This window comes from Dasypus novemcinctus, chromosome 12 (genome assembly GCF_030445035.2).
Source record: "Dasypus novemcinctus isolate mDasNov1 chromosome 12, mDasNov1.1.hap2, whole genome shotgun sequence".
In the NCBI taxonomy this organism is placed as follows: Eukaryota; Metazoa; Chordata; class Mammalia; order Cingulata; family Dasypodidae; genus Dasypus; species Dasypus novemcinctus.
Window position 1 is genome coordinate 97,777,715 of NC_080684.1, and position 12,841 is coordinate 97,790,555.

A 12,841-nucleotide genomic window follows, 5' to 3' on the forward strand; every position below is an offset into this window, starting at 1 on the left:
TTACGTCTTCTTTGCCTCCTTTCTTTCTTCCTGTCTGGAAAGCTAAGAGTCAGCCTTCTTAGCACTCACCGTATACTCCATGCTGTGCCTTTTTTACATCACTTCCATTGAATCCTCTCCCAGGAAGTAGACATCATTACCTCTTCTTACAGGTGAGGAGGCTGAGGTGCAGAAAGAAGCACCTGCCAATGTCCCCTGGCAAGTGAGGCTCGGGGCTGGGGAAGAGCCAGGTCTAATTCCAAAGCTCGGGCTTGCTTCTCACATCCTGGGCCACCACGTAACCCCCCGTCACCCCAGTGTCCTCACCTATGAAACAGCCTAACCGTTTCCACCTCCCAGTGTCATCCTGAGGATTAAATTAGACGCTCCACGTAAAACCCAAAGCACTGCCCCAGGCATGCAGCAGCACCCCGTGACTGTTGGCTGCTGTTGGAGCTGTTCCTCCTGCCCTGCAGTGTTCTAGAGGAGGCAGGGATGCATTTGTCCACAAACCTTCTCTGAGAGCTGCTTGGTGCCAGGCCCTGTGTTAGGCCCCTGACTCAGCCCTGCACCCAAAAAAGATGGAGACAGACAGGCAGAACTGACAATTAGAATCAAGTGTCATGACAGACACTGAGAGCCCAGGAGCAGGACAGCTAACCCAGACTATGGGTGTGTGACGGGCTGTAGTCAAGGAAGCCTTCCTGGAGAAGGTGAAGTCTAAGAGGAGTCCTCCGAGGAGGCCACCTATCCCAAAGCCAGGAGCAAAAGGCCTGGGGCACTGAGGAGCAGAGAGCAGATAGTGTCAAAGCCTGGGTGAGAGGGTGTGACTTTTCCCAGGCCTCTGGTGCTCCAGTGGCTTCTGGGGTCAGGCAGGTTGTGGGAACTTTCTCTGAGGTTAGTGAACACCTTTGGAACCGTGTGGTCACATTCGTCCTTCATCCCCACCCTTCAAACCACTGGCTCCTGAAAGGCCCGAGGCTTGCGATCCTCCAAATCAGAAGCTGTCCACCTTGGGGAGCCGGCTGCTGCCGCACTGGCTGCTTCCCTGCCGGGATTCTCCCTGACAGCCGGCCTCCAGCCCAGTGCTTGCCTCCCCACCCCCACCCCGGTCTCAGTAGAATCCTTGGGTATTCAAGAAACAAACACACCTGCCCAAGCGCCACCCAAGACAAATCCAAATTTCTGAGCTCCAGCTACGCACCCGGTGTGTTTTAAAAGCACTTGTCAAAAGTCATCCAACTGTAACACTGAAGATTAGAATGTAAATTACACCTCAAGTTTTTTTAAAAAGTTCCCCAGAGGACTCTACTGCACAAAACGAGGGTGGAGAACCGCTGGTCTAGCACCTGGGTTACAGCGCCCGAGCTGACCGCAGGCGCCTCTGTCCCCGCCAAACGTGAAGCCTCCGCGGTGCAGAGCAAGACGTTCCCTTAGCATCCGTTTTCCTCCTAGCAACCCGCTCTCCTAAGCTTCTGATTGGCTGGCGAGCGCGGGACATTCGTAGCCCCTTATTGGTTAGGAAGAGCGTACGTCTCTTAGCCTCCCGCCTTTGAAGAGGTTAGTCCGAGAGGCTCCACCGACTTCCGGGAGGGAATAGCGGGTGGGAGCTCGGCGGCGACTGGCCCGGCAGAGCCTGGGGCCGAGGCGAGGAGGCAGACTGGCCCTTCATTGGCCACTCTCCCCGCGCTGGCCCCGGCCCCGCCCCGGACGCCTCGCTCCGATCCGAGCCGCTAGCCCCATTGGCCGCGGGCCAGGCCACGACCCCGCCCCCGGGCCCTCCCCGCGCGCCGATTGGCAGGCGCGAGGGGGCGGCCGGAGCGCGCCGTGCCCGGCGCGGGCGTGCGGGCGGCCAGCCGGCTGCATGGCGCGCTGCGAACGGCTGCGGGGCGCGGCCACGCGCGACGTGCTGGGCCAGGCGCAGGGGGTCCTGTTCGACTGCGACGGGGTGCTGTGGAACGGCGAGCGCGTGGTGCCCGGCGCGCCGGAGCTGCTCGGGCGGCTGGCGCGGGCCGGCAAGGCGGCGCTCTTCGTCAGCAACAACAGCCGGCGCGCGCGGCCCGAGCTGGCCCTCCGCTTCGCGCGCCTGGGCCTCGCGGGGCCGCGCGCCGAGCAGCTCTTCACCTCCGCGCTGTGCGCCGCGCGCCTGCTGCTCCAGCGCCTGCCGGGGCCGCCCGCCGCACCGGGCGCCGTGTTCGTGCTGGGCGGCGAGGGGCTGCGCGCCGAGCTGCGCGCCGCGGGGCTGCGCCTCCTGGGGGACCCCGGCGGGGACCTGGACGCGGGGGACGGCGCGGCCCCGCGCGTGCGCGCCGTCCTCGTGGGCTACGACGAGCACTTCTCCTTCGCCAAGCTGAGCGAGGCGTGCGGGTACCTGCGCGACCCCGACTGCCTGCTCGTGGCCACCGACCGCGACCCGTGGCACCCGCTCAGCGACGGCAGTCGGACTCCGGGTGAGCGCGGGGCCTGCGAGGAAACAGAGGGTGGGGGAGAGGGTGTCTCCAGGGGGCGGTGGGCCACCAGATAGGGATGCCGGGAGGCTCCCCACCCCACGAGAGGCCGGCGCGCCTTCCGGTCATTCTTGCAGCGACTGCCCGGGAGGGGCAGCTGTGGCTTCCCCGCGTGCAAGTGAGCACACCAGGCCCGTTGTGGCTTAGGGAATGGCAGGCGCCAGCCAGCGCTCCCCACTTCCGGCTCTGTCATTCCTGGATCGTCCGCCAGGACCTCTGTCATTTTGTCCTGCCCGCCTTCTAAGTGGGCCTGGAAGAATTGTCTCCCGAAGGTGGGCTGGCATACCGTTCCCGGAGGCAGGATGAAGTCAAGTGCACAGAACGTGGACTTTGACCTGAGTTCGAGTCCCAGCTTCCTTGTCAGTGATTTTAGGTTACATAATCTATCCGCGCATCTCTGTCCTGGGAGTAAAATGGGAATGCGGTGCTAAGGGACTAATCATACTGATTTTTACCAGAGAGAGAGTAATCAGGCTTAGCCCAGGGTTATGGGCCCAGAGGGCCTGGGGCTGAGAGAATCTAGGATGGCTACTTGGAGGAGGCCTCTTGCAGGGCAGAGAGCTCCGGGCACAATAGGACATGGGACATGGTAGAATCAGTATCAGGCTGGGATTCCACTGTTCTAGGCCTGCCCTCGCTCTGCTGCAGACCTACGTGCTGTGTGACTATCTCAGTCCTCAGATTCCCCATTAACCCAAGGTGAGAGCTCTGATCAGGGGTTCCAGCCCCAGCAGCAACTGCCAGTCCTCACCATGCCAGGGAAAGTGGGTTTTTACCTGGAGACCTCAGAAGCTTGGGGCTCAGGCAAGGGTTTGGTGGCACGGAGCTGGGGAGATGTGCCCACACCTGCCTCCCCGGCCTGGGGAGCCCCAGCCCCCTTCCATCTCAGCCCCCACTGCCAGGCCCTGCTGGTCATTCCCGCAGCCTGGAGGGGGAGGCAGAGGCTTAACAGATGGAGTGGTGCCACCGCATTTCTGCACACCTGAAGGATGCAGCTTTGAAACAGCACATAAATATATTAATAAGGCCCTGTTAGGCATAAAAGCTGAAACAATGCAGATCTTCCTCCTGCCGCTTCCTTGGGGAACCTTGTGGCCGCATTGCAGCCGCTTGAACTGTCTTAGTGTATATGCCACCAGGACACCAGGCGACAGGCTTGGATTACAGGATGTTGAGACAAGTGGATTAATGGGTGGTCTGAGAGGCAGAGTCATGTTCACAGACTGCCGGCCTGGGATGCTTGCTCCCCCACAGCTGGGATCTGCATTGTGGTCCCTGCTGCATCCCCAGTGCCTGGCTTTAGTTGAGCCTAAGTATTAGCTGAATGGGTGAAGTAGGGCATGGGGGTGGGGGCCAGTGCTGTCCTAGTGGGAAAGTAGGGTGCCAGCTGAGGAATACACTTTGGAGTGACTCAGTCCAGCCTTTCCCATCCTGGAAGGAATCTCCAACCAAGGGAGCAATGGCTTTTCTTTCCTACCCAGTTCTTAAGAAAACAAGCAGGCCAGTTCTAGGTCAGGTGTCAGGGAGGACCTTCCAGTGGGACAGCTCAAGGCGGGCCTGGGAACTTGAATTCTAGCCCAGCTCTGCCCTATTCCTGTGACACTGGGGCAGTCCCTCCTTATTTGGGGGCTATAGGACTGTTTTGCAGCTTGGCTCAACTAAGCGGAGTGTTGCCACTGACAGAAGGGAGACGGGAGGCCTTGGGAGAGGGGTTTACGTCAGACCAGTGCTTGATAGCCCTGCCTTGAACCACCTGCCATTTTCTGAGGGTGCCAATACCACCCCCGCAGCCAATTTTAAGCTACCACCGTGAAGTCTCTGGATGTGGAGTGGAGTGGGGAGGAGCTGTGCAGAAGCATGCTGTCAGACGGGATGCCCACCATGTAAGTGGCCTCGAGAGCACAGGCTGTGCTGTGATGGGTTTTTAGAATGTATTACCTTTGTTTTTAAAATTATTAATTGTAAAAGTTGAGATAAATTGATATTTAAAGGTTGCTTTCTTTAACCACCATCTCACAAAATTCCTGAAAATGAATCAGCACTCCCAAGCTGGCCCAGCACACAACCTCTCTCAGTGCAATTTTTTTCTGCTGTCTCTTAAGCTGTGCAGCCCCAGGTCACTGCGGCTCAGCTTTGTTATCGGTAAAGTAAGATGGGTTTCCAAGAGCAGCCAGCAAGGCCCGCGGCACTTTGGAATGTGTTTAGGAAGTGGTGATTATCATCATCGTTTGTCCAGGGACGTTAGCTAATGTGAAGGCAGAGCCTTCTGGCACAAAGACATGCCTGTAGGACAGGTACAGTGGACTCATTGTCCGGGAGTGTGATCCTGGACTGGGGATCAGGACTGTTATTTTTTTTCCTAAACAGCCGTCCTATTGTTAGCTACTTGGGCGCGTGCCACGATTTTACTTATTATGGTTCCTGCAGCCAGGGACATCTTCAAGCATGCAGCTTTTTGCCTCCAGTTTGAATTCTTTCTTTGTGATCCCTTTCTCAGCTGAGGATGACTGGTTAGAGGTGTGAACATTCCTGTGCCCCGCTGTGTTCCAGAAGGGCTGAGCCAACTTCCAAGGCCAAGAGCACACATTCTTGTAGAGTAACCACAACTTCTGTGGGTGAAATGCTCTTCCGTTTCCAAAGCACTTACCCCCGTGACCCCCACGGCGTCTCTTTCAGGCTAGGTGCCACTTGGATCTCGTCCTTTTGCAGCAAGTCCAGGGAAACTCAGAGAGGTCAAGTGGCTTGCCCAGAGGCCCACAGCTGCCAGGGTGAAATAGTGACCAGCAGGCAGGACTGACCGAGCCAGGCCCTGTTCTGAGAGCTTTACCCACAGTGGCTCATTCAGTCCTCACTGCAGCTGCCTTATTAGGAGGGGGCAGCGGCCCAGGGAGGCCTGCTTGGGGGTGCTGGCCTGGAGGCAGATTGCGGGCTCGGGGCTGGGGCCTGAGTTCCTAACCACTGCACCACGACTTGGAAGAAAGCCTTTGGACTCACTTCAGAGCCGAGTTTTATCCCTGTGGCAAGCCTGCTCCCTGGAGTCCCCTCTCCAGGGCCCGGGTGCCTCCCTGCCACCCCCCCACTGACCAGGTCTCTCCTCGCAGGCACGGGGAGCCTGGCTGCCGCCGTGGAGATTGCCTCCGGGCGCCAGGCCCTGGTGGCGGGCAAGCCGAACCCCTACATGTTCGAGTGCATCACCGAGAACTTCAGCCTGGACCCCGCACGCACGCTCATGGTGGGTGACCGCCTGGAGACCGACATCCTCTTTGGCCACCGCTGCGGCATGACCACCGTGCTCACGCTCACCGGCGTCTCCCGCCTAGAGGAGGCGCAGGCCTACCTGGCCACCGGCCAGCACGACCTCGTGCCGCATTACTACGTGGAGAGCATCGCGGACTTGGTGGAGGGCTTGGAGGACTGAGCCCGCCCTCCCTGCAGCCGCAGCCCCACCCCAGCCCCGTCCCCAAGCCCCTGTGGATGGAGGTTGTGGGGTCATGAGCTGCATTAAGCGCCACCGGCTCCCTGGCCCCAGTTCCTGCACCCTGGTGGTGCTGGAACCCAGGGGGAAATGTCGGACCCTCACACCCCTGCCCAGCAGTGGCTGGATACTCTTTCCTGTCCCCCAACCTGGTCACCCGGCCTGACCTAGCCAGGTGGCCTTATTTCCTACCCTGTCCCCTGCCGGCCTTGAAATCGGGGCCCTGGAGCCCACTGAATTCCCGCCAACCTGATCCTTAATTCCCCTCCCCCTCACAGGTAGCGCTCTACCTGCCCTTTGGGTCCTGACCGGTGGGTTCCTCTTGACCAATCAGAGATCTCGGTAACAATAAACCGTTGTCCTGAGCCTTGAGTCAACGAATCAGAAGGCTAAGTGATACCGAGTCACGGGTGTCGGTTCTGAATGGGCTTGCTGGGAGCCTACGGAACGATTAAGTCACCAAGTAATAGTGACCCCCTGGTCCCCTAGGTCCCGAAAAGACCAACTCAGAAGCCTGGGAGCCGGTGGCCTCTTGACAGTCTGGGTCTGACTAGACCAGCCAGGGGTCCAGGTCCTGAAGACCCCCCCGTCCCCAAAGCTTGTGATCTGGTGGCCACGAGCCCCACCCTTCCCTGGGCATGGAGGCCCAGCCAGTGTGGCTGGTGGTCCCAGCTTGGGAGGGGGGGCTATTGTGCCCCTCCCTGTGCTGTCAGTGTTCCTGTGCCACCGCGCCCCCACCCTGTTATTTATTTATTATTGTGTGACAGTGGGAAGGGGGGCTGGGTCTTCACCTTCCCCCTGTTGTACCCCACCCTCCCAGACGTAATAAAGTGTGAGTGGGAGCTATCTGCGTGTTCCACTCTGTGTCGGGGGGAGTTTGAGGAGTCCCCCTCAGCCTGAGCGCCCCAGAACCAGTCTGCCCCGACCAATCTTCCCTTCCAGTTCCTTTGTATTCTCTCTGCAGTGATTCAGTAGTACTTTGTACATCACCGAGTCTTAATATTACTAATGTGTTTTGGTCTTAACAAAAACCAGGCGAGCTGGTATTACTCATCCAGTTTTGAAGCCTTGGAAGCACACATCACAGACGTGCTGTCAGCTTACGCAGTGTAAGATCACCTTAGCAGGATTTAAACTTGGGTTGGCTGGCTCCAGGAGGCCACAGCCACCTCTATAGGGACTGAGGGAGGCCAGGAAGGCAGGGGAAGAGGTCCCCCGTCAGGGAGCCGGGGTCGGATGGTTGCAGCCACATGGTTTACTAGTTGCCACCTTCCCAGTGCCGCGTAGGGGCTCAGCTAGGAGCTGGCTGGAGGACAGACCAGAGAAGCTGCGTGGGGACATGCTAAGGCTGCCCCAGGCCTGTGGCCGATGACCCCTGGGTTTGTGCGCACCCTTCCTGCACGGCCCCAGTCTCATTTGTAAAGTGAGGGCTGGGACTCGGAGGGCCGACCTAGCCTTCCATGGTGGTTCTTCATGGGAGAGGAAGCACCTGACATGAGCCTGCCTGTTGGACTTGAGCTGGATCATGAAATTGCAGCAGATGTATTCTAGTTGTGGCAGTAACAGCTCAACTTGGCTAAGGCATAAGGCGGCTTACTGGCTGCCCCCACGGGGTAGCCCATTGCCCTCCAGGCCTACCCTCTCAGCTTGCTGCCCTGGTGGACAGCTGAAGCTTCTCACTCAACCAACATTCTGGGGCAGATTTTCAATGACATGGCCTAGGTGGGAACCTGTGCCCGAGGGGATGGAACACCGCTATGGACCAGTTTGGGTCATGTGTCCCCCACTGCCAAAAGGGGGAATGCTAGCCTTCCAGACTTGACCTCGGACCCAATAGCCACTCCCCGCTTCCTCGCTGACAGAATCCTGAATTCCTTTAGGACAGCACATGGAGACAAGGTCAATCAGGAGGGGAGCCACGTTAAGTCCTGAGCAGTGAATCTTCACTGGTTTAAAGCTCAAGATTAAACTAAATCATGGTTGTTTGATCCTCCTGGCCGGTGACTGGCTTAGGCATTGATATGTGATGCACTGTGGCCAGTATGGCATGATGGGAAGTCTGCTTGGAGCTTCTGAGAATGTTTGTCTGCTTCTAAAGCTGGGCATGGGAGAGAAAGTCATTCTGTGCTTTGGATGTGGTGTATGAAGGTGTTGCAGCCATTTTGTGATCATGAGGCATGATCCCGCAAAATGCCTTGGTCGCAGAACAGAAAGATGAAAAGAAGTGTTGGGGTTGTTTTCCCCTAATTTACAATTTTGGAAAGTTTCAACCCAACAAAAAGTGCAAGAATAGTTCAGTGAATACTCATACCCTTCACCTTGATTCACCAGTTGTTAAGATTTGCCCTATTTGCTTAAATGTTCTCTATATATTTACGTTTTTTGACTGAACCATTTAGTTGCAGCTGTCAAGCAAGACAGTTCACCCCAGATTCTTCAGCTTGTATCACCTAAGAGCAAAGACCATCTATATGACCACAATCCACCATCACAAAGAACTCAGATCTTTTTTTTTTCAGAATTTCTTTTTTACACTTCATTTACTTTTTTTTTTAAGATTTATTTTTTATTTATTTCTCTCCCCTCCCCCCATCCCTGCCTCCCAGTTGTCTGCTCTGTGTCCATTTGCTGTGTGTTCTTCTGTGACCACTTCTATCCTTATCAGCGGCACCAGGAATCTGTGTTTCTTTTTGTTGAGTCATCTTGTTGTGTCAGCTCTCCATGTGTGCTGTACCATTCTTGGGCAGGCTGTGCTTTCTTTCGCACTAGGTGGCTCTCCTTAAGGGGGGCACTCCTTGCACGTGGGGCTCCCCTATGTGGGGGACACCCCTGCATGGCATGGCACTCCTTGCACGCATCAGCGCTGCACATGGGCCAGCTCCACACGGGTCAAGGAGGCCCAGGGTTTGAACCACGGACCTCCCATGTGGTAGGCGGATGCCCTATCCACTGGGCCAAGCCCACTTCCCAAGAACTCAGATCTTTTGATGATTTCATTGAGCCACTGAATTAACCTGCCATGGAAACACCTAAGCTCCAGATGTCTTGTAACATGAAAGAAGTTTTCCTTAACTTTTTTTTTTAAATCAATTTTATTGATAGATATTAAAAAAGCATACAATTCACCCAAAGTGTACAATCAATGGTATTTGGTATAATCTCAGAGTTGCATATTCATCACCTCAATCATTATTAGAGCATTTTCATTATTTCAATAATAATAAACAATGAAACAAAATTCTTCACTCTTTTTTTAAAGGTTTATTTTATTTATTTCTCTCCCCTTCGCCTCCCCCCCTTGTCTGTTCTCTGTGTCTATTTGCCGCGTGTTCTTCTTGTCCGCTTCTGTTGTTGTCAGCAGCACAGGAATCTGTGTTTCTTTCTGTTGCGTCATCTTCCTGCGTCAACTCTCCGTGTGTGCGGCATCATTCCTGGGCAGGTTGAACTCTCGTGCTAGGCGGCTCTCCCTATGGGCATACTCCCCACGCGTGGGGCTCCCCTACGCAGGGACACACCCCTGCGTGGCAGGGCACTCCCTGCGCACATCAGCACTGCGTGTGGGACAGCTCCACACGGGTCAAGGTGGCCCGGGGTTGGAACCGCAGACCTCCCATGCGGTAGAGGGATGCCCTATCCACTGGGCCGAGTCCGCTTCCCAAATTCTTCACTCTCAATCTCTCTATGCTTCCCCTGCTGGATATAGTCACTATTTCGGCACAATGATTTATTAAGCAGTTTTATTAAGATATATTCACATACCATACAAAATATTTAAAGTGTATACTCAATGGCTTTTAGTATAATCACAATGTTGTGCATTCATCACCACAAAAAATTTTGGAATATTTTCATTAGTCCAAAAAGAAAAACTCCACACCCCTTAGCAATCCTTCCCCAACCCTCCATAGCCACCAATCTCAATTCATCTTTATAAATTGATTTATATTTACATTTTATATAAACCGAATCATACAATATGTAGTACTTTGTGTCTGGTTTGTTTTTTTTGTCTGATATTAATATCTTGTAGTAGTAACATACATTGTTCAAAGAAAGACTGTCTTATATATGCAATTTTACCCATATCCATACTTCACATGTGGTTTTACTATGCTATATAGTCCCATGTTACATTTTTTAGCTTTCCTTTTAGTAAATACATGACCTTAGATTTTCCCTTTAAACCACTTTCATATCCACATCATAATACTGCTAGTTATAAATATAATGTTGGACTTTCACCTTTTCTATTCATTTCCAAAGGTTAACACATCCTTTTTACCAATTGTGCACAAGTTAACTCTCAGCTTTCCATTCTCTAACCTCATTCTATTTTGTGGTGACCAATATTCAAGCTAGTAACTCCCTGAGATTACATAATGTATTTAATTCGTAGTAGCACAGTCATAACAGTATTTGTCCTTTTGTGTCTGGCTTGCTTCACTCAATGTCATGTCCTCCAGGTTCATCCATATTGTCACTTGCTTTATGATTTCATTTCTTCTTACAGCTACGTAATATTCCATCCTGTGTATACACCACAGTTTGTTAATCCATTCATCAGTTGATGGACACCTGGGTTGCCTCCAGCTTTTGGCAATCATGAATAATGCCGCTATGAACATCGGTGTGCGGATGTCTGTCTGTGTCACTGCTCTCAGTGGAGGGGGTATTGCTGGGCCACATGGCAAGTCTATATTCAACTTCCTTAGGAACTGCCGAACAGTCCTCCACAGTGGCTGACCATTCTGCACTCCCACCAACAGTGACTAGTCTCCCCACATCCTCACCAACACTTGCAGTTCTCTGTCTTTTTAATAGTGATCATTCTAATTGGTGTAAAATATCTCATTGTAGTTTTGATTTGCATTTCCCTAATCAATAGTGAAGTAGAACATTTTTTCATGTGCTTTTTTTGCCATTTGTACTTCTTGTTTGGACAGATGTCTATTCAAGTCTTTTGCTGATTTTTTTAATTGGGGTGTTTGTCTTTTTATTCTTGAGGATCTCTTTATATATCATGGATATTAATCCCTTATCTAACATGTGATTTCCAAATATTTTCCCCCATTGAGTTGGCTGCTTTTTAACCCTTTTGACAAAGTCCTGTGAAGTGCAAAAGCGTTCAGTTTTGAGGAGGTCCCATTTATCTATTTTTTCTTTTGTTGCCATGCTTTGAGTGTAAGGTCCAAGAAACCACCACCTATCACAAGATCTTGAAGATGTTTCCCTGAATTTTCTTCTAGTAGTTTTATATTTAGGTCTTTGATCCATTTTGAGTTGATTCTTGTATAAGGAGATAGTGCTCCTCTTTCATTCTTTTGGTCATGAATATCCAGTTCTCCCAGCACCATTTGTTGTAGAAACTGTCTTGTCCCATTAAGATGGCTTTGGTAGGTTTGTTGAAAAACAGTCGGCCATAGGGATGAGGGTGTATTGCTGGACTCTCAATTCATTCCACAGATTGATATGTCTATCTTTATGCCAATACCATGCTGTTTTGACTACCGTAGCTTTGTAATATGTTTTGAGGTCAGGCAGTGAAATTCCTCCCACAGTGCTCATCTTTTTTAGAATACCTTTGACTATCTGGGTGCACTTTCCCTTCCAAATGAATTTGTAATTACCATTTCTATTTCTGTTGGCGTTTTGATTGGTATTGCAGTGAGTCATCAGTCAGTTTGGGTAGGATTTACATCTTCATATTTAGTCTTCCAATCCATGAACATGGAATGTCTTTCCATTTGTTTGGGTCTTCATTGATTTCTTTTAGTTTCTTAGTTTTAGTTTTGTAGTTTTCTGCATATAGGTCCTGTACTTCTTTGGTTAAATTGATAACTAGGTATTTGAGTCTTTTAGTTGCTATTGTCAATGAAATTTTTCCCCTGATTTCCTCCTCAAGTTGTTCAATACTAGTGTACAGAAGCATTGCTGATTTTTGCTTTTTTTTAAAAGATTTTATTTCTTTCCCCTACCCCCTGTTGTCTGCTCTCTGTGTCCATTCGCTGTGCATTCTTCTGCGTCCACTTGCATTATCCCGCAGCACTGGGAAACTGCATCTCTTTTCGTTGCATCGTCTTGCTGCGTCAGCTCTCCACGTGTGTGGCACCACTCCTGGGTGGGCTGCATGTTTTTCACATGGGGCGGCTCTCCTTGTGGGGTGCACACCTTGCGCATAGGGCACCCCTATGTGGGGGCGCCCCTGTGTGGCATGTCATTCCTTATGCACGGCAGCACTGCACGTGGGCCAGCTCACCACACGGGTCATGAGACCCTGGGGATGGAACCCTGGACTCTCCATATGGTAGACAGATGTGCTTCCAGTTGAGCCACGACCGCTTCCTGATTTTTGCATGCTGATCTTGTATCCTGCCACTTTGCTGAACTCATTTATTAACTCAAATAGCTTTGTGGTAGACATTTCAGATTTTTCTAAAAATAGGATCATGTCATCTGCGAATAGTGAGAATTTTACTTCCTCTTTTCTTATTCGGATGACCTTTTTTTTTTTTTTTGTCTGATTGCTCTAGCTAGAATATCTACCACAATGCTGAAATAACAGTGGTGACAGTAGGCATCCTTGTCTTGTTCCTGACTTTAGAGAGAAAGCTTTCAACCATTCCCCACTGAGTACAATGTTGACTGTGGGTTTTTTATATATGCTTTTTTTCATATTGAGAAATTTTCCTTCTATTCCTCTTTTAAAGTGTTTAAATCAAGAAAGGATGCTGGATTTTGTCGAATGCCTTTTCTGCATCAACTGAGATGATCATGTGTTTTTTCCTTCAATTTGTTAATGTGGTGTATTACATTAATGGCTTTTCTTATGTGAACCAGCCTTGTATACAAGGAATAAATCCCACTTGGTTGTGATGTATAA

The 12,841-nt window shown here is 51.9% G+C and overlaps 1 protein-coding gene across 1 annotated transcript; it reads left to right on the top strand.

Annotated features, from left to right (window-relative positions):
• Nucleotides 1-1,801: 1,801 nt before the first annotated feature.
• On the top strand, nucleotides 1,802-12,841 carry PDXP (pyridoxal phosphatase). Its single transcript, XM_058308796.1, has 2 exons — nucleotides 1,802-2,429; nucleotides 5,588-12,841. The coding sequence occupies exons 1-2, from the start codon at nucleotides 1,844-1,846 to the stop codon at nucleotides 5,902-5,904; spliced, it is 903 nt and encodes a 300-aa protein (XP_058164779.1). The 5' UTR covers nucleotides 1,802-1,843; the 3' UTR covers nucleotides 5,905-12,841.

Excerpts from the sequence above, each read along its gene's own strand:
- PDXP (XM_058308796.1), top strand. The coding sequence starts at position 1,844 with ATGGCGCGCTGCGAACGGCTGCGGGGCGCGGCCACGCGCGACGTGCTG. Across the intron at positions 2,430-5,587 it reads CGACGGCAGTCGGACTCCGG|GCACGGGGAGCCTGGCTGCC; the intron begins GTGAGCGCGGGG and ends CTCTCCTCGCAG.